The sequence below is a fragment of the Cyprinus carpio genome, chromosome B19 (assembly GCF_018340385.1).
Source record: "Cyprinus carpio isolate SPL01 chromosome B19, ASM1834038v1, whole genome shotgun sequence".
NCBI lineage: Eukaryota > Metazoa > Chordata > Actinopteri > Cypriniformes > Cyprinidae > Cyprinus > Cyprinus carpio.
Genome location: NC_056615.1, coordinates 5,819,711 through 5,832,132, shown reverse-complemented (window position 1 = coordinate 5,832,132; position 12,422 = coordinate 5,819,711). Strand labels below are relative to the sequence as shown.

The 12,422-nt window shown below is 34.8% G+C and overlaps 1 protein-coding gene across 1 annotated transcript in view; it reads left to right on the top strand.

Moving 5' to 3' along the window:
- myo1g (myosin IG) overlaps positions 1-1,806 on the top strand; it is a 47,490-nt gene extending 45,684 nt beyond the window's left edge. Inside the window, exon 22 of the mRNA XM_042744764.1 lies at positions 989-1,806. Within this exon, the coding sequence (XP_042600698.1) occupies positions 989-1,151 (163 nt within the window). The 3' untranslated portion in view covers positions 1,152-1,806. The remainder of the gene's footprint in view (positions 1-988) is intronic.
- The last annotated feature ends 10,616 nt before the right edge of the window (positions 1,807-12,422 follow it).

Below are 12,422 nucleotides of genomic sequence, written 5' to 3'. Positions count from 1 at the left end.
CATTTTAGGTATAATTGGATACCATACAGACACTTTAGCCTTGTCTTTTTATTTGTATCACATAAATTATTTAGTCAGTTTTATTATAGAGCAAAATACAGTCAAAAAACAACCAGCATGGCTTAAAGAATGAATTAAAATGTTATTTTTTCTGCAGGAATTTACAGTGGACTATTGTTACAGTATAATGCTATAAAAGATTTGTGTTTTAAATAAATGCTGTTCTTTTGAACATTCTATTCATCAAAGAATCCTGAAAAAAAAGAATGATTAGAATGATTTCTGAAGGATCATGTGACACTGAAGACTGGAGTAATGATGCTGAAAATTCAGCTTTGCATCACAGAAATAAATATAATTTAAAAATATATCCAAACAGAAAACAGTTATTTCAAATTGTAATAATATTTCTCAATATTATTGTTTTATTGTACTTTTGATCAAATTAGTACAGCTTTGGTAAGCATAAGAGACGTCTTTCAAAAACTAAAATAGAATTAACGACCTCAAGCTTTTCTACATCTTAAATATATATTCAAACAGTAGACAGTTATTTCAAATTGTAGTAATATTTAAAATTATTACTGTATTTTGCAGCTTTGGTGAGCACAAGAAAAAAATCCTACCTACATTTTGAACAGTAGTGCACATGAAGTTTAATCCTTGATATGAGCAATAGTCTACTACAACAAGTACTACTGATTAGACAGAAGCCATTTATGAAGGCATCTGGAGTGATGAGTTGGTTTATTGTTTCATGTGGCAGGGCTGAGTCACCATCTCTCTGCAGCTGTGTGACAGGACATGTGTCTCCTTCATTGGATTCTCATCATGAACCACTACAAAACAGCAAAAATCACAATTGAATGCACAGCTTTGACTGCTTTTTATAGGCCACAGGGAGCTGAGAGAGCTGTCGCAAGCTATTTTTGGGATGCATTCAGCGCTGGCTAGGATCTGGAGTAATTATGTCATTTGTTTATTCCAGAGTGAAGAACACTCCACTGCCGGTCAAAGTGTGCTCTACAGCGTTCCAGGTACACATGAGCGGGAAACCTAAGAGTATCACCGTCGAGACCAAACCCAGCCAGACCGCTGCAGACTTCAAGAAGAGTCGAACTGGATTCACCTTACTGCTGCCCCATCAGTAAAGCCAAGGCTTCGGACATAAAACAGTATTCACCCATTCAGTCAGAGATGGGACCAGAACTAGAGATTTCTCTTCATGCAGGATTGGATATGTCTGTACATAAGTGGAACAAAATTTCTGATTTTCCAAATCTTAAGCAATGCACTTTGTTGTTATTAAATAGTGTGTTGAAGTGATGAAGTGTTTTTGTAGGCCAACCAGAAGTTAGTATGACACTGGTTCCCTCAAATAGGATTTTTCCATTGGTTTTTAGATTATTGCTGAAAATAAGCACTGTGACTAACAAAAGTTCATGATTCTTATATGCTTTGTTCATCACGATTAAACACAGCTTTGAATTTTGAAGCCGAAATACAATCGTCAGAAGTAGAAAAATAAACATAGGCTATAAATGAATTCAGTGTTATTCACAACTCTTTTTAGTATTTATTTAAAAACATTTTTCCCTAAAGTTTGAGTTAGAATGGTTTGTAAGAGTGCAGTTATAAATACAGTGAGGCTGTGAAAGCGACCAATGAGTAGATGAGTTTATCTGTTTGGTGTGATGATATTTAATGTCCCGACAACCTCTGTTGTCCCATTTAAACACTTGTTGGCAGGACTAGTAAAAGCTTTACTGATGTATTTAATGCTGTGGAATAAAACATGAAAATATCCTTAAACCAAAAACAACACACACCAAGATAAAGCAATCTAAACAATAATGTATGGAACTGGAAGAGCTAAAATACAAGTAACTTACAGGTTTTGGCCTACAAAAATGTCATCTCTGCAGCACTCTGTAGTAGTTATTGTTAGCAGGCTTGAAAAGAAGATACGCAGCATAAATGATTGTGCTGGTTCGCTGATATTCTGCCGTCCCTCCTCTATTTTTAATTTTGCACATGAAATAGCCGAAGTGTTGTGTCATGTCTTTTGAATTGTAGGGGATCATGTATTGATGCTATTTTATTATTTATGAGGGAATGTTCTATTGATATGGCCTTTGCACTTTTTATAAAATAAGTAGAGTCTATTTTTATGTTCTTTATGATTGTATTTTTTCTCAGGGTTTACATTTGAACTGCGGAGATGTAACCAAGAGTTTTTTCATGTGTTTGTGCCATGACTGGACCAGTACTTAAAAAAAAAAAAAGATACTGTGTACTTTTAAAGCGCTTAAATGTACTTTTACATATGTACTAATATGCTAATATGTACCTTTTAGGAGGTTCAAAAATTTACCTTTTAGCTTTTGTACCTTTTTTGTACCACCCAAGTGACAACTTTGTACCTCTTTTCTGAGAGTACAGGAATATTTAACCAAGATTTATAACACCTTGGGTTACACCTAACAATATTGATACTGCTCTGTAGTAGTAATATATAAACAGAGGAGTGATTTTAATGCTTATTAATATCTGTCAAATGTATTTAAAAACAGCAGCTAAACTGTATTCAGATCATATGAGGACCTTGTGATATTGTTTTATTAAATGCTACATGCAGTAATTGTGTGGTTGTTGTATATACTGTATGGTTTATGAGGACACAGTTGTATTAATGACTTTAGTATTACAGTGGCCTCATAAACCAATGTGAGGGTTTTGTTTAAGGTTAGAGGATGATTAGGTTTAGGAGAGTATAAAAACCGTTATGCATGTGAAGAGCCCCTGTTAAACCACATTTGCAAGTGTGTGTGTATGTGTCTGAAGATTCTCAGTAGTGACAGGTTGCCTACTGTCACTGTTTTCTATTTCCTGCTTCCACTCCCCTGCTGTGAGCATCTTTCATCTATTCTGACACCCTTGTGTTTTCTTTTTTTTTTTTTTGTCTTTGTGATTTGACTATTTTTTTTTTGACACTTCTTTGCATGCACCTGTCTGTCTGCTGACGTTGAACTCTGTTTCTGTCTCAACATGTCATAAGCATCATTGGTTATTGAATATCTAAGAATGTGTTTGTTCTTTTTCACACCTTTTACTCTGGTTGTCAGTTTACTTTTGGGTATTTGACATGAAATGTCAAGACATGACATTCTGTTCTACATCATATGATTTCAGTTGACAGTGTTCTAGTTCTTGTATAATTAGTATACATGCAATTACAGTATGACTTCATTTAGTTTAGAGATTGTCTGGAATAATTGTACTGTAAAGAAACTGTTAAATTAAATGAAGAGTGTGTCTCAAGAACCATTTATTTAAAGTGGGCATGAACTGAGAAATCAAAATTCCCTTGATCGTTTAGCATATAAGAGGTCATTGTACTATAAAAACGTCCTGTAAGTTTCAGAACTCAAAACTTTCTCGTTAGTCTAAAAACAGCTTATATTGAAGGCAGTCTGCCAAAACGACAGCTTGTGGAATGTTCTGCTCTATGACATAATAGTGTGGATAAGCACCGCCTCCGCAAAAAAGATCAACACCTGCTTCTATATCGCTTCCTGTTAAGCCCCGCCCACAGATGCTACATCGCTGCCTGTTCAGCCCCGCCCACAGATTCTACATCGCTTCCTGTTTAGCCCCACCCACAGATTCTAAATCGCTGCCTGTTCAGCCCCGTTCACAGATTCTACATCGCTGCCTGTTCAGCCCCGTCCACAGATTCTACGTTGCTGCCTGTTCAGCCCCGTTCACAGATTCTACATCGCTGCCTGTTCAGCCCCGTCCACAGATTCTACGTTGCTGCCTGTTCAGCCCCGTTCACAGATTCTACATCGCTGCCTGTTCAGCCCCGTTCACAGATTCTACTTCGTGCCTGTTCAGCCCCGTCCACAGATTCTACATCGCTGCCTGTTCAGCCCCGTCCACAGATTCTACATCGCTGCCTGTTCAGCCCCGTTCACAGATTCTACATCGCTGCCTGTTCAGCCCCGTTCACAGATTCTACTTCGTGCCTGTTCAGCCCCGTTCACAGATTCTACATCGCTGCCTGTTCAGCCCCGTTCACAGATTCTACATCGCTGCCTGTTCAGCCCCGTCCACAGATTCTACATCGCTGCCTGTTCAGCCCCGTTCACAGATTCTACATCGCTGCCTGTTCAGCCCCGTCCACAGATTCTACATCGCTGCCTGTTCAGCCCCGTCCACAGATTCTACGTTGCTGCCTGTTCAGCCCCGTTCACAGATTCTACATCGCTGCCTGTTCAGCCCCGTCCACAGATTCTACATCGCTGCCTGTTCAGCCCCGTTCACAGATTCTACATCGCTGCCTGTTCAGCCCCGTCCACAGATTCTACGTTGCTGCCTGTTTAGCCCCGCCCACAGATTTGTGCATGTAGTGTAAATGACTATTGGTGAACGCAGATGTATGCAGAAACCAACTGATAAAGATGATGTAGCGGGTTAAAAACAGGACAGAAAAAAAAGGCTGTTACTTCTAAATTATGTTTTTGACGTAAAATATTTTGATAACACTATAAGTGGACCTCAGAGAACAGTACAAAATAAAAAACAAAGGCAGTTCATGACCCCTTTAAAATAAAAAAAAGGGTGACCGTTATTACAACACTATATATATATATATATACAGTACAGGTCAAAAGTTTGGAAACATTACTATTTTTAATGTTTTTGAAAGAAGTCTCTTCTGCTCATCAAGCCTGCATTTATTTGATCAAAAATACAGAAAAAAACAGTAATATTGTGAAATATTATTACAACTTAAAATAATATACTTTAAAAAAATAATTTATTCCTGTGATGCAAAGCTGAATTTTCAGCATCATTACTCCAGCCTTCAGTGTCACATGTAACATCCAGTCTATCACATGATCATTTAGAAATCATTCTAATATTCTGATTTATTATGAGTGCTGGAAACAGTTCTGCTGTCTAATATATTTGATGAATAAAAGGTTAAAAAAGAACTGCATTTATTCAAAAAAAAAAAAAAAATTCTAATAATATATATTCTAATAATATATTTTCTTTACTATCACTTTTTATCAATTTAACACATCCTTGCTGAATAAAAGTATTGATTTTATTTAAAAAAAGAAAGAAAAAAAATTACCGACCCCAAATTACTGACCAGTAGTGTATATTGTTATTACAAAATATTTATATTTTAAAAAACATAGCTTCTTTTTTTTTTTTTTTTTTTTTTTTTTTTTTTTTTATTCATCAAAGTATCCTAAAAAAGTATCACATGTTCTGAAAAAATATTAAGCAGCAGAACTGTTTCCAACTTTGATAATGAATCATCATATTAGAATGATTTCTAAAGGATCATGTGATAATGATCTAAAAATTCAGCTTTGCATCACAGAAATGAATGATAATTTAAAGTATAATAAATTTAAAAACAATTATTTTAAATTGTAATAATATATCACAATATTAAATTTTTTTTCTGTATTTTTGATCAAATAAATGCAGGCTTGATGAGCAGAAGAAAACTTCTTTCAAAAACATTAAAAATAGTAATGTTTCCAAACTTTTGACCTGTACTGTATATATATATATATATATATATATATATAAAGATTCTTCAATAGCATTGATGATTCCGTTAACAACATTTAACATCTTTTATAAATCTCAAATGGAATCGCTACAGAAACAACCTTTTAGAACCTTTGTTTTCAGGAATGTAGATGCACTTTTAATTATGAATATTTTATCTACAGTATTTTGTGTTTCAGGCAGCAACTTGTATGTTCGTATATGCACTCCAAAATTAAAAAGCTGGAAACACAAGCCTTGATGTCAAAGAAGAACTTCAACTTTTTTTCTTTTTTGGGAAAACAAGATAAACAACCCAATGATCAATACATTTTAGTTTTTTTTTTTTTAGTTTTTTTTTTTTTTTTAAATACCAAAACCAATGCCCATCAGGAAATATCAAAGTCTGAAAATAAAGCGAAGGGACTTGAAGCTTTTTTAGGTCAGTAAGCTCTGCACCAAAGCCAGTTTGTGACCAAGTTTGTTTTCCTCAATCTCATTAGTCATGTTTCTAGAGCAAATTGAGTCACAGGCAAAAATAACTATTCCCCCGGCAACAACACCCACCTTCAACCCCTCCACATGGCAACAAACTGAGTTTCTCTGATAGCTAATGTAATTATGAATCAGGTTTGAAGCTGAGTGGGTTAGCAGCTTCATCTGGCACGTGGGGCTTGTTTTTGAAGTTCGCCATCATGACCTAGTGCATGTATCCCATTCACAAATGTCAACGCAAACAACAGAATTTCATGAAAAGATAGAAGCCAGAACTTACTGCTTCCATATAGGCTTGTCCTTTCTAAAAAGGAGTTTTTAAAGTTGTAAACAAAACAAAGATTATTGGAGTATGTTTTACAAAAGAAAATACTATTTCAATCTCTCTACTTTAAAAATATCAAGTTTACTAGTTTATGTTACTAATTTACTAGCAGCTTCTGAGCGAAAATGTTCAAATTTACCATTTTACACCATTTACACTTTTTACAATTTACAATTTTAATTTGCTTTTTATAAGATGAAGTGTGTCATTTTTGTTTGTGTTATAATATACATTTTGCATTACAGCTTAATATGCATTCTTAATATTTCTGGATATTCTTTAAAAAATTAGGAAATTATGACAATTTTCATTTTGGGTGAAATACACTGCTGAAAAATGTTACTAAATTCTATTTCAGTCTTACTACTTTAAAATGTCACATTTAATTAAATGTGTAACTTGCTGTTTCTTTGTTTCTTTTCTTTGTTTGTGAAATTTAGATATTTGTATATACACAATTATTCTCTCTCTCTCTCTCTCTCTCTCAGGTAGGATTTCTAATCTTCTTTCCATTTTATTTCTTTTGCACATGTAACCGGCAGACTGGGGATCAAGGCTCATCCAGTCACAGTGCAGCTGTGGAGATAAAGTCTCTGATCACTCGTTGATCAAAACTTCCAACAATCATTCTTTTTCAACAGTGACCCTTCCTCCAATCAGCCATTTGTCTCTGTGACAGCTCGTCCAATCATAGGGCTCGCTGAATGACAGGGCTCCGTTCTAATTGATAAAAGAGCCCTTGTTCTCCTTGTGGACTGACATGGAGATTTACACCCAGCTGTGAGACTCAGAATCGCTTATTGCAAGAAGTCTGTTCTGTTATACACGATCCTTGTCCTTGTTTTAAAGGGAAAATACACCCAAATGTAATGGTTTTGGTTTAGGCACCCTGAGATTTGCACAGCAGAGCACCCATTCACATTTTCTCTGAAAGCTGTACATATCATGTGTTTTTACATTACTGAAAAAGACTGAATATAATAAAATAGTATAATATGGCAACAGTTTCTCCTTTAAATCTCTGTGTGCTGTTGGCTATCATACACAGCAGGTCACATGTAGCAGATTACTGCGGTGGGAGGGTGTCACATGCATGTTCACTTTGACTGAACAAGTCATTAGGACAAATGTTGACTTATCAGGAGCTGCACGGCAACACGGAAACACTTTACTGTACTTTCACATGAAGAGGGCACTTGACAGCATTTCTTTTAATGCCACCTCAGCTAATGTGTGCGAATTACAACAAAGACAAAGAATGGAAGTACATACTAGCATTCAGCAACATAAGTTTCTTGAGCAGCAAATCAGCATATTAGAATGATTTCTGGAGGATCATGACACTGAAGATCCATAGAAAACAGATGTTTTACATTGTAATAATATTACACAATATTACTGTTTTTAAGGTGTTTTTTTTTTTTTTTTTTTACCATTAGAGACTTCTTTCAAAAACATTAAAACTCCAAACTGTTGAACATTGGTGAATATTGCACTGACACAATTTTTGCACTTTTGTCACAGTTTTGCAGCAAGGGCAAACTTGACTGGATGTTTCACATGAACTTAAAAAACCTTTTGATCTAAAGACCTTTATAATGTGCAATATTGAAATTATATTTGTAGACTATAACGTTTTTACCCAAACTAAAATCATATTATCATTTTAACTGATGAATTGGAGCAGTGAAGCCAAGCAGCCAGAATCAGTTCCTTCTCTCCAATTATCAGATGTTTGTGACTAAACGTGAGGTAGACAGAGTTATCCAGTTAGATGTTGTTTGTTCACTTATAGATCATTGCTGTTCATTGAACCTGAAATCAGTTCGGATAATGACCGGTGTTGCTGAATATACAAATAAAGGTGCTTCACAATGCCATATAAGAACCTTTTTTGTCTGAATGATTCCATAAAGAACCTTAAACATCTGAAGAACCTTTCTGTGTCACAAAAGGTTCTTTGTGTTGAAAGAAGGTTCTTCAGATTATAAAAAGGTAAAAAAAAAGAGATGGTTCTTTAAAGAACCTTTGACTGAATGGTTCTTTGAGGAACCATAAATGGTTTTTCTATGGAATCACTGTGAAGAACCTTTTAAGCACCTTTATTTTTAAGAGTCTACAGCTTGACAGCACAGCAATTCACATTCCATCTGCTCCAAACTAAAAAACAGCATCCTGTGTTGTCTTTGTGTGGCAGATCCTATGCTTTCATGATCTGCTGAACAAAGTGAAAAATGAAAATGAGAGACACATATATTTTATTAAAACAGTTTAGATGTGTTTATGAGTTATGCATGGATTTGCACGCATAATGTGATGTATTTCTGACTAAAAAAGGATGTTTCCAAAGAAAACAACTGCTTATCTGGAAAGGAAAGTTTTTTCTCTTACTCTATTTTGATGGCCAACTTAATTTTCTTTGAAGTAACTGATAAATCTGATAGATGCACTGATCACTAATTCACAATAAGATAAGGAATGTCTATTCAGAAAGCTAACAGTCTATTTTGGTTTCACATTGACATGAAAATAGTGTTTTTTAGAACGTCTTTGGGTTTAAAATTAATTAAAAAATACTTCTCTAGTTTCTCACCTTCAGCATTTTGTGAAAATACAAAGAGTCATCATTTTCTTTCACAACATCAAGCGCTAGAGCAAAACCTAAAACAAAACACAAAGACGTGTTAACAGATGTCTAGCAGGAGAGTATCGTCTGTTTAGAGGCCTCAAGGACTATAAAAATCTGTAAGATTTATCTGTGGGTGGATCAAAAGAAAGATCAGAAGATGCCAAGTGTCCAGGCATCCATAGACCATCGCACAAAAGATGACACTGACATTGCATGACAGGGAGGTTTGTGTTAGTAGATGCAAAAGAACAACCATCTGCACCAAATCCTCATTCCCTGTTTCAATTCCACCTCAGTCCTGTTCACATCACCGCCGCCTCCTCTGCTGTGTCCTTTATGAACCCAGACAGAATTCCCGATCTCCATCAGAGCCATAACCCCGCGTCCTGATCTCCCATGTGATGACTAGAGGAGGCAGGGTAATTTAGAAACATATGATAAATATCACAAAACCTAAAATCCATAAGTAGAGTTCTCACAAAGCATGTTAGAATTATGCACACACTCTAAAGTATCAGGAGTGACGACAGCATTTAAATACAGGAGTGAATCCTCTAAATTACAGTCTAGTGTGTGTAAGGAACAGAACTGCGATGATTTACACCATAGTAACCATAGCAACGACCTTGCATGTTTGGTATTCGCCATTTTTGGCCAAAATAATAATACAGCGGCCGCAGGCATGTTTCTAGCCTTTCATCAGAAGCCCCATCAAAAAGTGTGCCAATGATACTCCTTTTAAACCCTAATTTGGATATAAATGGACATAAATCGTCCTCTTTAGGCGGATATATTAACGCATATCTTTTTTCAGTCAAGTATCAGATATGGGTGCCATAAGATATTTTTATTAATATGTCTGGATTTGTATTGACGTATTGATTGACTTGATCACAATGTAATAAAAACACTGTAAGTTAAAAATTATAATGCTTTAATTTCTACTGTTGATTAAACAGCAAATAAATTTCAGGAAAAATGAGCAAAGAACATTTACTTTATCAAAGAGCATCATCACCGACTTAAATAGTGTGATTTTAATCAATCTCAAAAAAAGTATTACTTATAATGATATAATATTCTATATTAACACTGTGATATTATAATATTAATTATAATGAAGCTGTCTACACTTTATGATGGATGAATTTCTTACATCATTTGTACATCTGTAAGTTACTTTGTTGTTTATAATGAGAGAATTTGCGAGAGTGCAGAATTCAGAGCACGCACTGAACAAAACTCCAGCGTTTCAGCATTGACTAATCTTTCTCCTACTGGTCATGCATTCAAAAGCTCAACGGAATTGTGTGTGATTGGTTATAATTTGCAATACTGTAAAAATGTGTATGAAAAAATAATAACGCAATATTAGAAGATCTAAATTTAATGCCACAATAGACACTTTTCATTTAATTTTCATTTTATTCGCGACAGCCATAACAGATTTTATTAATTGTGCAGGGGCTTGAGTGAACTGTCACAAAGAATCAATCTGAATTGCGAACAATTTCAGACTTTATTGCAAACCTGTTTGACGATTAAAGAATTACTTCTTAAAGGGAAATTTCACCCAAAAATGAAAATTCTGTCATTAATTACTAACCCTTGTGTTGTTCCAAACCTGTAAGACCTTCGTTCATCTTGGGAACACAAATGAAGATATTTTTGATGCATTCCGAGAGCTCTCTGACCCTCCCACAGACAACAAGGATCCTTACACGATCAAGACTCAGAAACGAAGCAAAGACATCGTTAAAATAATGTGACATCAGTGGTTCGATCGTAACTTTACAAAGCTATGAGAATACTTTTTGTGTGCAAAGAAAACAAAAAAAAAAAACGAATTTATTCAACAATTCATCTCCTCCACATCACCCTATAGAGCCATTGTGGAGAGTATCACATGTAAACAACGTATGCTGTTCTGTGTCAGACTCAGCAGCATCATACGCAGATACGCTGTTTACATTGTTTGCACTTTGATCTAAACGAAAACAACGTATCCGCGCACATACGTTGCATACGTATGGGTTTTGTTGGATTCTGTTTTAATCAAATTCAAAATAACTCTTATTCTCAGAAGTGATGTAATAATTCTTAAATTACAATTACTGTTATGATTTTCATTTCATTACACTCATTTATTCTGGTATGTTAGGATCTTTATGAAAATAAAGCAGTTAAATACATGGCCTTGTCTGTTTTGTGACCACCATAGACAAAGTTCTGTTTTTAGTGCTGTAATCTCGACTTCGAAGTGTGAATGCTTTTATTTGTTTAAAAATCAAGCACATAACTCATATGAAATACTCATGAGTTAAAAAAATGCTACATTAAAGAGAGTCAAGTTAAAAGCCAGGTAGAAGAAGACTCATGATTTGAGGATTTCTTCATGTGTGTATCGCAGTTTAATATTCAGAATCAGGGGTTTGCTCAAATGCACTACTCTGAATGAGCAGTAATAGACTGCACTAATGCTGCTGTCCAGTCCACTTTCAGTCTCATCAGAAGGCATTGGGCCTCTGCAGCATCACAGTATGTGAACGATTAGCTGATTGCTGCAAGACATGATTTGATTTAGGGCAGCTCTCCGTGACTCTGGGTCAGCTGTGCTCCTGTGAACGGAGGGCGTTTCTTTCTCAGACGAGATTTACGGCAGCACACGCTCACTGCACAGACGGCTGGGCTGGGCTCTGTATATCATATGTAGCAGGAGCACAATAGTGCTGTGTATCTCTCACATGCTGAGGACAGTGAAGTTAAAGACAATAAACAAACCCAACAGGTGCACACAAAATCCCCTATGAACCAACAAAAAAACAAAAAAAATCATCATCAACAAAAAAACAACATTTTGCATGAAGAAAACAGGGCATATGTTTATTTATTTATTTATTTCATTAGTTAATGTTGTGACATTTTCACAGTGATTTAGCACATTATAACCCCAGATTCTCATTACCACATTTATTTGTCTGTCTGTCTGTCTATCTATCTATCTATTACTTTAAATGATTCTTATTACTATAATACAAATATTTTGTTATTTAATTGGTTATAGTGATACAATCCTTTAATTAAAATAAGCATAAATTAATAAATATAAGCTATGCCAAGCTGTAAATACGCAAGCTATATATACTATACAGAGACATTAACCTTAATGTATATTTTATTTACTATTTAATATTTATGATTTATTATTTTTAATTTTTTACATCATTTTTTCACATGATGTAGTAATAAGAATTTGGAGAAGAAATTAGCTTTATTTTCATTACAATAATGTCATGATTTTAAAAAAAAGTTTTAATAGTCCTAAAAATAGCTTATTCTTTTTGCAAAACACAATTTTTTTTTTTTTTTGATAAATCTTTATTTCATCAAAGAATT